The sequence below is a fragment of the Corylus avellana genome, chromosome ca8, assembly GCF_901000735.1.
Source record: "Corylus avellana chromosome ca8, CavTom2PMs-1.0".
NCBI classification, from domain to species: Eukaryota; Viridiplantae; Streptophyta; class Magnoliopsida; order Fagales; family Betulaceae; genus Corylus; species Corylus avellana.
The window spans coordinates 960,148-977,819 of NC_081548.1; the positions used below are offsets into that span (position 1 = coordinate 960,148).

At 36.2% G+C, this 17,672-nt stretch overlaps 4 protein-coding genes across 5 annotated transcripts; 1 reads left to right on the forward strand and 3 right to left on the reverse strand.

Moving 5' to 3' along the window:
- Positions 1-200: 200 nt before the first annotated feature.
- Positions 201-1,841, reverse strand: LOC132189459 (uncharacterized). Its single transcript, XM_059604197.1, has one exon. It carries the CDS (start codon positions 1,839-1,841, stop codon positions 201-203), a length of 1,641 nt encoding a protein of 546 aa, XP_059460180.1.
- Positions 1,842-2,979: 1,138 nt separating this feature from the next.
- Positions 2,980-4,764, reverse strand: LOC132189460 (uncharacterized). The gene is made up of 4 exons (XM_059604198.1): positions 4,201-4,764; positions 3,634-4,098; positions 3,324-3,512; positions 2,980-3,202 (listed from the first exon to the last, which is right to left on the reverse strand). The coding sequence occupies exons 1-4, from the start codon at positions 4,762-4,764 to the stop codon at positions 2,984-2,986; spliced, it is 1,437 nt and encodes a 478-aa protein (XP_059460181.1). The 3' UTR covers positions 2,980-2,983.
- Positions 4,765-5,289: 525 nt separating this feature from the next.
- Positions 5,290-11,729, forward strand: LOC132189257 (uncharacterized). Of its 2 annotated transcripts, XR_009441018.1 has the most exons (5): positions 5,290-5,700; positions 9,263-9,469; positions 9,610-9,702; positions 11,174-11,225; positions 11,309-11,344. XR_009441018.1 is itself a non-coding variant. In XM_059603911.1 (4 exons), the coding sequence occupies exons 1-4, from the start codon at positions 5,497-5,499 to the stop codon at positions 11,419-11,421; spliced, it is 576 nt and encodes a 191-aa protein (XP_059459894.1). In that variant the 5' UTR covers positions 5,294-5,496; the 3' UTR covers positions 11,422-11,729. The 2 variants fall into 2 exon arrangements, 1 of the variants encoding a protein (XP_059459894.1); XM_059603911.1 differs by lacking the exon at positions 9,610-9,702 and having other exon boundaries at positions 5,294-5,700; positions 11,309-11,729.
- A 1,110-nt stretch (positions 11,730-12,839) lies between these two features.
- LOC132189461 (uncharacterized) lies at positions 12,840-14,714 on the reverse strand. Its single transcript, XM_059604199.1, has one exon. It carries the CDS (start codon positions 14,712-14,714, stop codon positions 12,840-12,842), a length of 1,875 nt encoding a protein of 624 aa, XP_059460182.1.
- Between the last annotated feature and the right edge of the window lie 2,958 nt (positions 14,715-17,672).

Sequence of the window (17,672 nt, forward strand, 5' to 3'; positions counted from 1 at the left end):
TTTGAAGTGACTTTGTTAGTTATTTCTCTGACACACAAACTAGAGAAGTGGACATTAAATTTGTATTGAGTGCATTCTACAGCCAAGCCATCAAAAGTCTTACCACAAGAATCACATGGAGGTGAAGACTTAGTCTTTGAGATAAAAGTGAGAGGGTATTGATGATCATCTTTGATTGTGAAAGTACTTATGAACTTAATTTATAGATATATTCCTAAAACGCATTGGGAATGAGCAGGGAAGTCGCATTTTGCACAATAATAAAACCACTGATTTGGATCTCTCTTTTTTTCGCAAATTAGACAATAGTATTCTTCACAGTGATCTTCATCAATGTAGGTGAGCTTGAGGAGATGATCGTCATATATGTGCCTAGCTATGAGAGGAAGAGTTGCACATTCAAGACCCAAGGCAAAGTCGCAACTAGTGCATACAAACATGCCAGCTGGTTTCCTGGGATAAGTGGCACTGCAAACATGACATCTTTTATTAGAATTAACAGCAAGGAAGAGGGAGTGTTGATGACCTTCATGTTTCAAGGTTTCCGAAATTGAACAACATTGAAGGTCAAGGTCGAAATTACACCCATCACATCTATAAGCAAAGCCATGGAGCTGATTTCTACAAGCATCACAACTGAACAATCCATTATTGTAAGGCTCATGTGAGACGAGGGTGAGCTGGTGTTGGTGAAGTATGTGTCGCTTCTTTCTTGGTAGCTGAGCACATCTACTGTGTAGAAAGAAGTTGCAGTGCGTACAACTGTAAAACGGGGTGGAGATGAATTCCATACAACCATCACAAAACTTAACATCCGCGAGCTCCTCATTGCCAATAATTAAATCATGTTGATGGCTAAAGTGTTGTATTTGCATCGCTCCTTCAACCTCCATAACATCAGTCACTAAATCATCGGATACCCTAGGCAAGAACATGAGATTTTCACTTTCTCCATCTTCAAATGCACATTCCAAGTGAGCCACGTAACCACATTCTTGACAATAATAGGCTGAATACTCTGTTTTCACCTTTTGATAGCAAAGTCTACAGAATATGATGTTGTCCAAGCGCTCTTTGACTTGACCAAGAGAATAGGTGAGAGCAAGAGAGTGATGATGTTTTAAAATTGAGATGATGCGTGGAAATCGAGCACATTTACTATGGATCAAGAGTTGACAGATGCTACATAGGGAGGGTAACTCCTTGGCTTCCTCACCACAAGCGCTACAAGTGAATTGGTTCTTCCGAAAGAAGGGGATGAATGCATGTTGGCAGTCGTCAATATTATTAATTTGCGGGCGGTTGGCGGCACACGTGATATCAAGATTGAAATTGCACTCATTGCAACGGTAGAAGGGGTATCTATTGCAGTTTTTACCGCAAACATTACAATATCTGTAATCTGGCTCCACAAGAACAAGGGTGTGGTTTGAGTGGAAAGGGTGTTGTTGTATCTCGGAAGACAACTCAACGCATGATTGATGGAGGAGTAAATTGCAATTGGAGGTGGAACATTTGTATCCAGGACCCAAAACTAGCTTCTCACACCCCAAGCAAACAACGTCCTCCTTGCTATCACTTTTCACTTCTTCAGTGAAGATCAAGCGATCATGCTCAAAGCCGATGTGAAAAAGAAGGGCTTTGTAATTGGTGGGTGCATTGAGGCATGATAAATGACACCAGAGGTTTTTAAACTGGTGTTCAAAAGCGGGACCTAATATCGGTTTTTGGCACACCACACAAACAACTTCATCATCATTTCTCACCTCACTTACCTCCAAGGCTGAATTGTACCAGACACGTCTTAGAAAATGCTCCAAGGCTTGCTCCATTATCTCCATCTGTGTGTTAGTTAGGATCCGGTCCGACACTTAATTACACGCTCACACAAAGGAGAAGTGGTTAGTAATGGGATTTGTGTTGTGGAGTGGAGGCAAAATATTGGTGAAGACGAGCAAACAAATTAATTGTGTTTTTCCTAATTATCAAGTACCGGTACGTATATATATATTCTGCCACATCTTTCTGCTTTTTGATATTCTTGCATTGCCTCAATTCCATTCTGCCAAGTAACTTCCGAGGTGACAATAGGTAAAGATTTTTCACGGCCCTTTGAAAGCAAAATAAAAGATATAACTTGTTTATGGAGTAAGTCATAACTTCTAAGCTACGTAATCATTATCTTGTGAGGAGAGAAAAATATATTCCAATTTTAATTGCTTCTTTCTTTTCACAATTCTTAATTTTTTTATTAATTAAGATTCTATTTTCTTTTTATTTTCTTCAAATTCTATTTTTTTTAGAAAAAAAAATATGTTTTATTTTTATTTCATAAATGCTATTTAATAAACCGTTATATTACTTTCATCCCTTTGATAAGTATTGTTCATTGATCTGTCACAATGATTATTAAAGGGAAAAGTCTAAATATTCTCCTCAAATTATCACCTAATTGACAATGTCTTATGTATCAAAACTACCAAAACAAAGTCAATAGCCCCCTAATGATGAAACTACCCTTAGTAAAAAAAAATTAAAAAAAAAAACAAAAACAAAATCTTCTAGAAAAAACATAAAACTGAAAAAATAAAAATAAAAATAAAACAAATATCCAAGGATCGGCCGAATTTAAAAATTAAAAGAAATTAAAAGAAATTCGATTTTTTTTTTTTTTTTTGGAAAAATTGAAATTTTTTCGTTTTTATTTTTATTTTATAATTTTTTAAAAATAAAAACTTCCGTTTAAAAAAAATAAAAATTTACGTTTAAAAAAATAAAAATTTTCTTTTTTAAAACAGAACTAAAAAAAAAAATAAAAAAAAAAATTTAAATAAAATTTTCCAAGCATTTGGCAAGTAGCAAGAATTAATTGAGGTCCATAGCATCCAATACTTATGACATTAAGAGAAAAATTTCAGCATACTCGGTCTTATTAAGAAGTAACGAAGCATAAAAATACACTAGAAACTGGTACCTGTATCTACTATAGAACAAAGCGCAGACCCCTAATCATTAGAAGGGCAAATGAGGAATTTGATTTTTCTCCAGATTGAGAAATCTCTTCTACTTCTTTGAGTAGCGTATGGTGAGTTGTCTTCATCTCATCATCATTAGCTGGGGCAGAAAGTTTCTGCAAAGTGAGTAGTGCAAACTCTAGGATCCTCCCAAAATAATCCACGTCTAGATTGCCTAACTTCAGTACCTACCCAGAAAAAAAAAAAATTAAGACATGAAGGTTATTAACACGGATTAATTACAACAAAATTTTATAATAATATAGGAGATCAAAGAAATAAAGGAGACTGGCAGTAGACTAAGCTTACCTTTGAGAGAATGTCAATATCAATAGTATCAATAATCTCTTGCTTCCAACTTTGAGGAGACATCTCACACAGTTCCTCCCTGACTTCCTTCATGAGTTTAAGAACCCAGCTGAAGTCGGGCTCCTCTTGTTTCATGGATTCCATAATACCATCCCAAAAAGCCTTTTCCATCGTCTCTCTTACTTTTTCCTGCACGGTATTTAAGATAAGAAAGCATTTGTGAGGATTCAACGTCCATAATTAAAATAAGATAGTACATCACTCAATGATAAACTTGAAAAGAAAGCAGTAAATAGATCGATGCACCAACATTAAGACTATTCTTATCTTCGTCATTTATGATAAAGCTATCAGGGAAACCGTGGCGATGTTCATGAACAATTTCATTTACAAGCAGCTCAGTCTCGCCAACCAACATTGCATCAAAGCTCGGATGACCATGAGCAGAACCAGTGAAGTCGTTAGAGGACCCAACTACTTTGCCTGAGGAAGAATCATCTCTCTCAGACAAGGAGTGAACAATGGGACCTGAGCTTTCACAGCCTTCAGCCAGGTTATTCATTTCACCAGGCACAGAAGTCAAAGAGCCATCTGGTGATTTAGGCAGACATGAAGATGAACTACTTGGCAATGGGAATGCAGATGAACTCCCAGAATCCTTGGCTTCCAAAAATCTGGAACGCATGTCAGAGAGAGCACATTCCATACGTTCATGCCCAGCATTTCTACTCAGATGCTGCGCCTTTGTCCTAAGTACTTCCCGGTCTTCTGTAACCTAGTATCACCAAGACTATTCCAAATAATTATAGGAGCTAACAGTTAGTAGGTGACCAATCAAAGACAGCTTAACAAATAACCAAGCGAATGTGATAAATACCAGTTTTAGGATAGCACCATTATCTCCTTTTTCTGGAATCGGCTTGCAAGTTTGCATCATAGAGAGCTCCAATTGGCAAGCGGCTCTCACCAAATCCTCCTCTAGTGACTTAGCATCCTTAACTTTCCATACTACAAAGTGATACAGGTAAGAGCACCACGCTTTATCAAAGGCTTCCAGCTGTGATCTGAAAGTGAATTGACATGGAATTGTTGTTTTCTCTTCGGCATTTTGTATGGCACCGTCTAATATGATCTTTATCAAAAGCTCAAAATCACGAGTAAACTTAGCCGCAGACTCAGCAAGAGCAGCCTCATGCACACCATTCCCACTGATAACTGTGTCTGGGAATCCCAAGATCATATAAGCACAGAGCAAAACTCTCACTGGGTACCTAGATAACTTTACTGGACTTCGAGCTAGTTCTTTACTAGAGTCAAACGCCTTTGATCCTTTCCTCAACGTACTGGTATTTCCCTTTCTAATTGGAGAAGCAACACGCTTAAGAAGGTGATCAATGTTCTTCAAACTGGATGGGCTGCTCCTAACTGCCCGTGAGATCATGTAGCGACTCTCTAAACGGTCAAGTAAAGCTTTCACAGCTTAAATAGTTGTATCTGACTCAATTTGAAGAGCAAGCTGCTCGAATGGCATTGACTTGACAGATTTTTCACTAATCTCTAAGGACGTAAATGCTTTTGCCAAAGCAGAAGTAGTTTTCCTCAATCTTACATACTGTCTCCAGCACCTGAAGATGCAATGCAATGCATATATATACCACATCATAGAAAGGAACGAAAGAATAAGGAAAATGGGGAACAGTGAAGATAGCACCAAAAAAAAACGTAATTAATAATAATTAATAGCGCGATTGGTATTTATTTAATATAGCGTAAAATGTAAATTAATCTAATAATTTGATGAAAGAAAGCTGCGTTTATGTTGAAAATAATAGTAGAGGGAATAAAAGCAATGTTAATGAATTTCATAGAACATAACACATAAGAAACATATGTACTCCTCAGTCATGATTATGTATAAAGTAAAATTAAAAAAAAAAAATTAAAAACCAAAAACCAAAAATTATATAAAAGAAAAAGAAGAGGTGGTTCGAAAACCACCCCTAGGGGTGGCAGAGGGTGGCCGGGGGTGGGATGGCGTGATGGTCACCCAAGCAAACTATCGAGCACCTTAGGCCTTCAAAACATGAGTTGATCTATTTCAAAGGCGTAATTCGCAGCTGGAAGGCTACGGAGCTTGCTCTGGTGGGTGGGTGGGTAGGAATCAAATGCGTCAATGGACAGGTCATTGCCATCCTGCTTCCTTGGAAGGGTTTGGGTGGCCAAATCTCCTAAAAGACAGACCAACTTCAAGCCCTTCAAAAGATTAGCCTCCACGACAATGTTCTTGCCGGCACCGTCCCTTGGGTTCCTTCCCAATCTCAAAGGGGTCTACCTCTTCAACAACTGGCGCTTTCTGATTCTATTCCTCCTTCAATTGGTAACTATCCTCTTTTGCAGACTCTTGATTTCAGTAACAATTCTCACTGGGCCAATCCCTCCTAGTGTTGCAAACTCAACCATGCTATTCAGACTCAATCTTAGCTTCAATTCATTGATGGTTTCAATCCCAAATAGTCTCACTTGGTCTCCCTCTCTGACCATCCTTGCTCTCCAGCAGAAAAATATATCTTAGGGGTGGCCAACCTAAGAGCTTGAGGGGTGGATCGACCACCCCAATATCATCAATGGTATTTTTGTTATTATGGGAGACATTGACAATTTTTGGTAATTTAGATGAGACATTGATGCAATTTGATAGTTTAGCGGAAACATTGACTATCGAGAGTGGTAGTATAGGGGGGTATGTATACTTTTTCCAATTATTAATTATTAAGAAAGAGGGGGAAGTCTAATGCTAGTTTTTACTGAAACTTTAATTAGTTTCTAGTAAGCATAACTATATGAGGGCAAAAGCTAACTGTGAAGAAGTTGTTCCAAGAGATAAGAAAACAGGTAAGAGTAAGATATGCACCTTGCTAACTTTCTTGAAAAGTACTCCCCCTGATCTTGCATAGTTTTTGAAATGACAAGTACAGAATCACGTGAACTTCTTCTTTGCCTCAAATATTCTGCCCTTTGTTTCTTAGCCTAGTTGTTATCAAATTATATTTGATAAAGAACCAATCAGACATATTCACCCAGAAAAATAATGCATTCTCTATAGATGCTAATTTACTTCAGACACAAACTTACCCTTTGGAGCCGACCTTCTAATTGGTCTTTCATTCTCATTCTCTCAAACTCCCTTTGAGTATAGATAGACTTGGTTACTCTCTGTACTTGCGATACCATAGCATGAGCCTTTGTCTTTTCCCCTTCCAACAATCCCAGCCGCTTTTTCTCAGCAGTTGTGTGTTTTCTATGAATTGCAGCACGCGCACATTCCTTATACTTGATATCCTGTATCCTTTTTTGCATCAACAATTTAGCTGCTTGCACTCTCTTTTTTCTCAAATCTTCTAGCTTCAATTAACCAACCTTAACTTTTTTCTCAAACTCTCCTCAGATCCTGTTTCAAACTTAACTTCAAATAATAATGAGACGAAGGGAACATTTGGTACGCGAAATGGCTATTTCATTAAAAAGAATGAATAGCTTTTATTAGGAATGGAAGGTGGAATAGAATATATGATAAAGATACTTATCATATACTCTAACACTTGGAATAGTTATTCCCATGGGACTAGTTATTGCAAGACTATTCCATTCCACCTACTTCAATTTTCAATAAAAGCTATTCATTTTCCTAATGTTCCGCACACCAAACGTACTTGAAGTCCATTAGCTCACATCCTTCTATATGTCATTATTAACATGCTTTGATTGGCTGATTGTCTGGTCTTTTGTGGTGGCAGTCTATTCGGCGTTATGCTTTACCTGGTTTCAATAACATTTTCCTCTCTTAAATTATAAGAGGCATGGAGATATAAACAAAGTATATATATATATATGTGTGTGTGTGTGTGTGTGTGTGTGTTCGGCGTTATGCTTCACCTGGTTTCAATAACATTTTCCTCTCTTACATTATAAGAGGCATGGAGATATAAACAAAGTAAATATATGTGTGTGTGTGTGTGTGTGTGTGTGTCGGTGATGTTTTAGGGACCATGATGACTTTGCCTTAAGGCAGGGGAATTATGCTTCACCCGGTTTCAATAACATTTTCCTCTCTTACATTATAAGAGGCATGGAGATACGGTGATGTTTTAGGGACCATGATCTGATGACTTTGCCTTAAGGCAGGGGAATTATGCGTCACCTGGTTTCAATAACATTTTCCTCTCTTACATTATAAGAGGCATTTAGGGACCATGATCTGATGACTTTGCCCGGTGATGTTTTAGGGACCATGATCTGATGACTTTGCCTTAAGGCAGGGGAATTATGCTTCACCTGGTTTCAATAACATTTTCCTCTCTTACATTATAAGAGGCATGGGGATATAAACAAAGTAAATATATGTGTGTGTGTGTATAAGAGGCATGGAGATATAAACAAAGTAAATATATATGTGTGTGTAATAACATTTTCCTCTCTTACATTATAAGAGGCATGGAGATATAGTGTGTGTGTGTGTGTGTGTGTGTCGGTGATGTTTTAGGGACCATGATCTGATGACTTTGCCTTAAGGCAGGGATCAAAAGATAACAGAACACAAATTTATGTAGTAGGATAGTGTAAATCTGGAAGGTGAACGTACCATTGTCATCAGCTGGTTTGGTTCAACAAGCTATCGATATACAGTAGAAGCAAGATAATACAAGAGAAGCTGTTATACAGGAGTTTCTCACCACAAATCATTAGATTCAAACATAACCCACCCCAGCACTCTCTCCCCAAAAGAACAATTCTTAGGAGCTACAACTAATGTTCTTCAATCCAAGTAATCTGTTTGGGAGGTATAGACCTGTATGGGTATGACCACTAACGGGAAATTAATGATGGGAGGTATGAGAAATCAGTCTAAACCTAAGATTGTAGATTTAGAAAAAGTTGAAAAGCTAGAAACTCTAACAAATGGCATGAGAATTAGAACACTATTTAGATGGTCTAAATTATATAGATATGACTAATATGCAACATGAGAAAACAAAAACCTCTACTTAAATAAGCCAATTACAACTATTTTGCAACCCAAGTTAGAGCAATCCAATTATCCAAGACAGAACACAAATAAGACCCACCCCCAAAAATTCAATAAGCATATAATTCCCTCTGATTCTGCAACCAACAAAGCTTTCTTCAACGACAACATTCTTACAGAAACTTGTTACCTCTTCTGCTGAGTAGCATTAAGTTTGGCTTCAAGCCGCTGACCGAGATCCCCCTGTTGAGAAGAAGAAGACCGCTACGGACTCCTCGACTTTTGTCCTGCCTTACTTGACAACAACTCATAGTATTGCTGCACCACCATTCATAAATTTTCTTTCAGCTTAACTCAAACATTAACCAAAAAAAAAAAGGTGCCTGAGCTTAAAATTCATTCATTTTCTTTTGTTTTTTTATCGGGTTTCTAACCAACCAAACAAATGTTAAGCGTAATTTGAATGTTAAAAACAAATTAAGATCAACCAAGATTAACCAAAAAAATCAAACATTAAAAGAGTAATTATATTTTATTTTCCCTCTAATTGCACTGATGTTTATGTGTTATTTCACTCTAATTGCACTGATGTGAAATTATATCAATGTAAGGATAGATCTTAAAGAAAATGGTTCCCGACGACATTGTAAGAATTTATTAACCTAGAAATATATTTTTTTGATAAGTAAATACAACTTACACGCCTGAATGGAATTCGTGATTGTACTCTCAACCCGTGAAAACCTAGAACTGTCAGTCTAAAATATTTTAAGATAAATTTACTTGAAATATGTAATAAGATAAATACTCTTACTTGAAGAACTATGTAAGATTGAGAGGGTGCTTGGATAATGATGTCTTTCGCAAAAAATATTAGGGTAATCAGGTAGTTAATTTGTTGTCTCTTCGTGTTCAGGCAATTGTATTATGCTTGTTTGGGATCATGGATCAGCACTTCAGGCTTCAGCCATGTAGATGCCCCCTATGTCGTCATCAAATTTCCTTGTTGGTTCCTGGAGAGGCTTCATTAAGACGGTGTCATGACCCTCAGGTTGCAGAGATTCTAGGAAAGGTGGAAAAATACAATCGCCTTTTTAGTGGGCATACCAATGGTCTCATTCAGGTATATAGAATCATGTCCACAAAATCCTTTAAATAGGCTAGCATCATTTCTAATATATTATTCTCATATACAATTGCATTCATATCTTGGGACCCTGCAGTGGGTCTCTGTGAATTGAAATCTGAAGATGTTGAATGCAGGAGCTTCCATTTTTTCTCCGAAGGTTGTTACGAGAACTGATGGATCCTCGATGATCAATTCCTCTTGTTATTAGAGCCCGTGTCTATATAGCAGTTGAGTGAACAACATAGATATACAAACAAGTGTGGCAGCATCTTTCAATTCTTTTAGATCCATACTTATGTCATCACTCATCATCATCAGCTGCAGCAGCAGCAGCGATAGCATTATTATCTGTTAATTTGGCGTACAAGCTGCACAGTTTGTTACTATTACCTTAGGCGGCATTTTTATTACATTGCATTAATCTGGATCTTTGAAGTCCTGGATATCATTTAACATTGTCATCTAGAAATTATGCAACTTGCTCTGCGATCCATTTTATCAAAGCTGATATGAAAAATTCATTTGATTTTAGTACCATATCCTTGTTGAATAATGTGATGTACCTTAAGAGTGACCCAAAGTTTGAGTTAATAGGGAATGCTTTACGGGTTGTTGTTTGGGGGGATTGAGCAACGGCAATGCTGTTGGGGTTATGCCTTAAGGAGTATGCCTTGGCCACGATCTTGCACATGTAGATGTCAGCAGGCCCCCATCTTAGTGATACACTTGTCCTTATCCTTTGTTGATGTCGGGATTGTGACACTTCTCATGACCCAATTATTATCCATCCCCTCCTTGAGATTTGAACATCTCATCACTCAAAGACACCAAATCCAACATCTTTACCCTCTTCAAGTATAACCTTATTCGAACTCAACTATGGAATCTCGTCAAAGATCCCTCAGTAATTGTCATTAACCTGAAACTCACCTTTGACTGCCCTGCTTTTCCTTCCTGTTATTTCTGAAGGGCTTCCATTTGTGTGGTTGATTGCATCTCTAGTCCACATACCCCCAGATTAACTTTAAGCCTAATCTTCCTGAGCTTAACCCCACAAAACACTATTTTTTTTTTTTTTTTCCTAATGTTTGTTGGGTTGTGCAGAATTCTGTGATAAATTTTCTGTTCTCTTGGGGTTGCGATTTCAATACTTGAAGGCCACCTCATCCTTGTTTTGGTTTCCTAGTCTCCCTCGTAGACTTCATTGCTACCCCTTTTTGACATTTTCAGAGCTTGGCCACAAACTAAGGTTTATTGGAGCATATTGAAGAAGATTCAGAAAACATTGGGGGTGTGGTTTTAGAAACAAAGAGTTATGATTCTTATATATCTTGCAGGCCAATTTTTACATTACAATGATTAACTTGCTAAAAGTGTTAATTACGGTATATTCTATTGTTGTATTGCCGAATAATCTTGTAGGGCTTCATTTGCAACTGCATGTGCTATAGTGTAGCTGCATCTGGCGAGTATGTAAAGATATAGTTTTTTGTTGTTATAAGCTGTATCCACATTCCCAGTTTATGTTGTAGTTTAGGGAGTTATACTCTTTCAATCATTAGGTTGATAATATTAACGTTATTGTGTTTTTTATTGACTAACCATCTCAAACTTTCAGTTTGATTTTATTAATAGCCAGAGCTTTAAATCATAGTCTGTGTTTCAAGGACAGGTTCTTACCCTGTTTCTTATGTACAGATGATACTAAGTGCTGTCTACATTGTCAGCCCGATTGACATTATTCCAGAAGGTATGTTGCTGCCTGTACATCTTATTTGTTGAATTCTTGTGGTGGACATGTTTTGGTAACTGAAGGTGTCAACTGTACCACAGGAATATTGGGAATAGTTGGGCTCTTGGATGATCTCCTTATACTGCTTATCTTCTTCCTGCACGTTTCTGCCATTTATCGGTTGGTACTCTATACCCGTCACGGAGGTTCATGAGCTGTCCTGCTGACATGACAGAGAAGAGAGAGCAAGGGTAAACGTAAAGGAAAAGGTTATACATTCTCCGCAGAGAGTAGGATTGTTGGTTTTTCTTTTTCTTCTTTTTTGCTATTTTAGTGGTCTTCTTTTTCGCCCTTTCTAGCTTCTCTCTGGTTGTTACCGTTGCAATGCAATGGCAAAGCTTACTTCATCCCTCACACTATTTGTAATCAAACGTGGATGTTTCTTTGTGCACGGGCAAAAAATCATTCTTTTATGTGAGTTTGTAATAATGTTGTGTTCATTTAGCTTTATATTATGCAGCAAAGGGAAAAACGTTACTACAGTACCGCCGTGCACTTCAACAGTATGCTAACATTTCTAGCCAACAATTTCTGACATGGCTAGCATTAATTTAAATTTAATTAGGCACAAAACTTTTCCAAATAAACGTTACTCTCAAATAGGACTACTAATAACGTGCCATGAACAATCCAGTTTTTAGGTGCCGACTTAGTGCCACGGTATGACCATGATATATATAATTAATTAGGAATAAAATTATTTAGTAGACTATTATACGACTCATGCAATTGACATGACAGTAAAACTTGCCTCCTGATTTTTTTTTAAAAAAAAAGTATTGATCTAGTGGTTGATTTTTACTACCACAATTAGATAGCAATCTATTAAATAATATTAATCATTAACTAAAATTCTTTATATTTCTTAAAGTTAAATCATTGTAATGTAAGTCAAATCTTAAGGGGAATGAGTCATGACTCAGCTGGAGATTTATTAGATTTATTGTACTATTTGTTGATGAAATAAAATTCAAAGGAATTTCATAAATACTGATGCATGTGGGAGTTCATTCTTATGGCTAGTTCTGGAATATCGCTTTATATTGAGGGAGTTATCTTTTGAAAGAGAAGATGGTCCCTGGAAGGATTGTCGATCATATTATTGAGGTCCTTTTAGAGACTGTTCACTTGGTGTTGCTTATTTCTTGCTGCAATTAGAATCCCACGTTGACGTAGAGACTGGGGTTTTAAATTTGAAACAAAAAAAAAAAAAAAAAATTATAATCAAAGGTGTACAACGTCATTGGCGTGTGAACACTATTTTCAAGCAACATTGACAATCAAGAGAACCCTCTTCTTAAACATGCTAAGTGAAAAACATCATTCCCATTAATATCATACATCAACAAGCTCCACACACACACACACACACACATATATATATATATATATATATATATATATATATACATAAGCACAATGCACGATAAGTATTGGCAAGCTCTTAAATAATTAAAAATATAACCAAACCTCTAAGGAGAGAGATAAAGTTCCATGGTAGTTAGTAAACTTTGAAATCTCCATACCTTGGGTGAGTTTAATTAAGGCTATGTTGCTGGCTTTTTCCAATCATCACTTCGAAACGACTTTGGTAGTTATTTTTGCAATACACGAACTGTCAAGGTGGACATTGGATTTGCATTGAGTACATTCTACAGCCAAGCCATCGAAAGTCTTACCACAACTATCACATGGAGGGGAGGACTCAATCTTTGAGACAAAAGTGAGAGGGTGCTGGTGCAAAACTTCTACTTCAATAGTACTTCCAAACTTAATGTATGGATATTTTCCTAAAACGCACAGGGGATGAGCATGGAAGTCGCATTCTGCACAATAATAGAACCAATGATTTGGATCTCTTTCTCTTTCGCAAATTAAACAATAGTATTCTTCACAATGATCTTTAGCAATGTAGGTGAGCTTGAGGAGATGATCATCATACTTGTGTTTCCGAGCTACGAGCGGAAGAGTTGCACATTCAAGACCCAAGGCGAAATCACAACTAGTGCATACAAATACAAATTTGTGTACATCAGGTTCCTTGTTAGAAGGGCGATTACAAGCATGACATCTTCTATTAGATTTAACCGGAAGGAAGAGGAAATGTTGGTGACTTTCATGTTTCAGGGTTTCCAAGATTGAACAACATTGAAGGTCAAAGTTGAAATTACACATGTCACATCTATAGGCGAAGCCATGATGGAGAGTATGACAAGCATCACACCTAAACAATCCATTATATTCAGGTACCTTTGAGACGAGGGTGAGCTGGTGTTGGTGAAGTATGTGTTGCTTCTTTCTTGGTAGCCGAGCACATCTACTGTGAAGAAAGAAGTTGCATTGCATACAACTGTAAAACGGGGTGGAGATGAATTCCATACAACCATCACAAAACTTAACATCAGCGAGCTCCTCATTGCCAAGAAATAAATCATGTTGATGGCTAAAATGTTGTATCTGAGCTGCTCCTTCAACCTCCATAACATCAGCCGCTAAAGCAATGGATTTCTTAGGCATGAACATGTGCTTTTCACTTTCTCCATCTTCAAATACACAATCCAAGTGGGCCACGTAATCGCATTCCTTACAATAATAGGCTGCATACTCTGTCTTCACCTTTTGATAGCAAAGTTTACAGAATACGTTGCTGTCCAAGTGCTCTTTGACTTGAAGAGAATATGTGATAGCAAGGGAGTGATCATGTCTTGAAATCCAGATGATGCGTGGAAATCGGGCACATTTTCCATGAATCAAGAGTTGACAAATGCTACATAAGGAAGCTAAGTACTCCTTGGCTTCCTCACCACAAACTTTACAAGTGAAGTGGTTATTTTGAAAGAAGGGGATGAATGCGTGTAGGCAGTCCTCAATATTATTAATTCGCGGGCGGGTGGAGGTACATGTGATATCAAGATTGAAATCGCACTTACTGCAACGGTAGAAGGGGTACCTATTGCAATTTTTACCGCAAAAATTACAATATTTTTTATCTGGCTCCACAAGAATGAGGGTGTGGTTTGGGTGGAAGGGGTGTTGTTGTATCTGGGGAGACAGCTCAACGCATGATTTATGGAGGAGTAAATTGCAATTGGAAGTGGAGCATTTGTATCCGGGACCCAGAACTGGCTTCTCGCACCCCAAGCAAAGAACGTCCTCCTTGCCATCACTTTTCACTTCTTCAGTGAAGATCAAGCGGTCATGGTCTAAGCCGAAGTGAAAAAGAAGGGCTTTGTAATTGGTGGGTGCATTGAGGCATGAAAAATGACAGTAGAGGTCTTGATCCCCGTGTTCAAAAGCGGGACCTGCTGATATCGGTTTCTGGCACGCCACACAATCAACTTCCCCATCATTTCTCACATTTCTTACACGCACGTATCTCCCCCAGTAGACAGTTTTCAGCAAATCATAGAAGGCTTGCTCCATCTCGATCTTCATCTTTAACGTCATAGTAAGTTAGGAACCGATCCGATCATCCGAGACTTAGACGCTGACAGAATTAATTAAGGAGATCGATGGAAGTGGTTAGGAATGGGATTTGTGTTGTGGAGTGGAGGGTGGAGGGAAAATATTGGTGAAGACCGACGAGCAAAGAAATGAATTGTGTTTTTTGTTAATTATGAATGAAGTGGTATATATATATATATATTGTGCCACCTAATTGTGTGTATTGATTTATATATTATGATATATTGTTGCAATATTAATTGCCCCCCCAATTCCATTCCTCTCTCCCAAGCAACTTCTGATCGAGGTCATAAATTAAAGCAAAAGATTTTTCATGGCCCACTCACTCAAGTCCACTATTTTGTGGAAACTAAATTCTAGCTTTTCAATTGAACAAATTAAGAAGAAGCAAAATAAAAGAAATAACTTGTACGTGTACGTGTATGGAGTAACTAACAAATTCTAACTTTTATGTGCGTCTAAACATTATCTTCTAAGGAGGAGAAATTAAATGATATTCTAATTTTGATTGCTTCTTTCTTTTCACAATTCTTATTTTTACTTTTAATTAAGTTCTTGTTTTTTTTTTTTATTCTTTCACCTCCTCAGATATATATCTTGTGAGGAGGTGAAAGAATATTCTATTTTTTTTATTGCTTATTTCTTTTTGACAATTCTTAACTTTTTTTTCTTTTAAGTTCTATTTGTTTTCTTCAAATTCTATTTTATTATTAAATTTTTTTTTTTTTTTTTTTTTAAAATCTGTTTTGTTTTTTATTTTATGTGATACAGTGTCGTTTGTTTATTATGAGGGAAATTAGATTATTGGTTTAAAGTTTGTGAGCCATTTTGATAACTATCGAATTGATTTAAAGTATAGTCGGTGCTTCATGTTTTGTATATATATCCACCGGTACACAAGAAGTTAAATTATAGTCACAAGGTTTATTAAAAGTTGGGAAAAGATTAGAAAAACCAAAAAAAAAGAAGCAATTTCAAAGGCCAAGAGCATAGGAGGTCTGGATGACCAACGCTTCATCCAAGGCTATGCCTATCTATGTATTCATATTAATTCGTGAATGAATAAGACTACAATTGGTCTTTTTTTTAAAAAAAAAAAAATCTTTTTTAATTTTTTTATTTAAAAAAAAAAATCTTTAGAATAAGATTAAGTCTCGACTTGGTGTTCACTTTCCCACAAATTGTCTTTTTTAGGATTGTTGTGGTAAGTAGTAAGCTATATATTCTGCCATCTCTTTCATATTTGAAATAGATTTACATTGCCCCAATTCCAATTCTTTGTGCCAAGTAATTTCCCAGTCGGTGAAAAAACGCTAAAGATTTGCATTGAAAAAATTCCAATTATTTATGCCACGTAACTTCCGAGGTGAAAAAAGGCTAAAGATTTGCATGGCACATTGAAGTCCAGTATTTTGTGCAAAGTTACTTCATTCAAGTTAAAGAAGAAAAAGAAAAAGAAAGAAATAACTTGTATATGGAGTAAGTAATAAATTCCAACTTCAAACTTTTAAGCTAAGCAAACATATATGCCTTTTGACGAGGTGAAAGTATATATTCTAATTTTGATTTATTGATAAAGTACATATTCTATCACATCTTTTAGATTTTGGGATAGTAGAGGCAAAAGCAAAAGACTTGGCAGAATTCCAATCCTATATGCCAAGTAACTTCCTTGGTGAAAAGAACAAAGGATTTGCATGGACCACTATAGTCTATTATTTTGTGCAAAGTAATTACTTCTTTCTAGTTGGACAAGAAAAACAAAGAAATAACTTATAAATGCAGTAAGTAATAGATTCTAGTATGCACACACTACACATATCTTGTGAGGAGAGAAAAGGATGTTCTAATTAATTTTGTTTGCTTATTTCTTTTCACAATTCTAAACTTCCATTTTCAGTTCTATTTTTTATTTTAAATGAAAAAACAAAATTCTCGGTTTTAAGTTCTTTTCTTGGAGTAACAATTGCTACTTGTTATTTTATTTTATTTTTGTATGTAACAATGGCTTGTTATTGGATGGCCTTGAAATGGGAAGATGATACTTTTTTTAATCGATTTCTTAAACTGAATTTGACATCGGATTTGTAAGGTTTGAACTCATGAACTTTATCTCAGTTATTACATGGTAAATTACTACTTATCTCAAAATCTTAAGTTTATAGGAAGAGTTAAATTTAATCATTTCATTTATATTTTAATAGAACCTACAATTACTATATCTTATTCTAGGACTACTTATGCTTGCTTTATCCAATATTCAATTCTACAATGTCGAGGGGCGGAACTAGTAATTGGAGTTTAGGGGGCCAAAACTAAAAAAAATTAAAAGATTAGGGGACAAAATATTAATTTTAAAAAAAAAATTAAAGGCAATTTTTAAGATTGTTGTGGTAAGTGGCAAGGTATATATTCTAACTGCTACCGCTTTTAGATTTGTGATAAATTTGCATTGCCCCAATTCCAATCATTTGTGCCAAATAACTTCCCAGCTAGTGAAAAAAGCTAAAGATTTGCGTGGCCCATTGAAGTCCCCTATTTTGTGCAAAGTTAATTATTTCCCGTTGAAGAAGAAAAAAATAACTTATATATGGAGTAACTAATAAATGCCAACTTTTAACTTCTAAGCAAACATATATATCTTGTGAGAAGGTGAAAGTATATAATTCTAATTTTGATTGCTTATTTCTTTTCACAATTCTAAACTTTTTCCTTTTAAATTCGCTCGAGCGCAAACATCTGCAGTTCAACCAAATCTTTTCAATCAGATATAGTTGCATCCAAATGCAACTCTTGTAATTATCTTTAGAGTAGTTTTATCTCTTCTTGTTAAGTTCTTTAGTTGTATTAGGTCTCCTAGTTACTATTGTATTAGTTCTCCTAGTTACTATCAAGTTTAAGGTTGTTAAACTTGATTGCAATTGTAACTCTTCTTCCTAT

Excerpts from the sequence above, each read along its gene's own strand:
- LOC132189459 (XM_059604197.1), bottom strand. The coding sequence starts at position 1,841 with ATGGAGATAATGGAGCAAGCCTTGGAGCATTTTCTAAGACGTGTCTGG.
- LOC132189460 (XM_059604198.1), bottom strand. The coding sequence starts at position 4,764 with ATGATCTCACGGGCAGTTAGGAGCAGCCCATCCAGTTTGAAGAACATT. Across the intron at positions 3,513-3,633 it reads AAGATAAGAATAGTCTTAAT|GAAAAAGTAAGAGAGACGAT; the intron begins GTTGGTGCATCG and ends AATACCGTGCAG. Across the intron at positions 3,203-3,323 it reads ATATTGACATTCTCTCAAAG|GTACTGAAGTTAGGCAATCT; the intron begins GTAAGCTTAGTC and ends TTTTCTGGGTAG.
- LOC132189257 (XM_059603911.1), top strand. The coding sequence starts at position 5,497 with ATGGACAGGTCATTGCCATCCTGCTTCCTTGGAAGGGTTTGGGTGGCC. Across the intron at positions 5,701-9,262 it reads TTCTATTCCTCCTTCAATTG|GCAATTGTATTATGCTTGTT; the intron begins GTAACTATCCTC and ends CTTCGTGTTCAG. Across the intron at positions 11,226-11,308 it reads GATTGACATTATTCCAGAAG|GAATATTGGGAATAGTTGGG; the intron begins GTATGTTGCTGC and ends ACTGTACCACAG.
- LOC132189461 (XM_059604199.1), bottom strand. The coding sequence starts at position 14,714 with ATGACGTTAAAGATGAAGATCGAGATGGAGCAAGCCTTCTATGATTTG.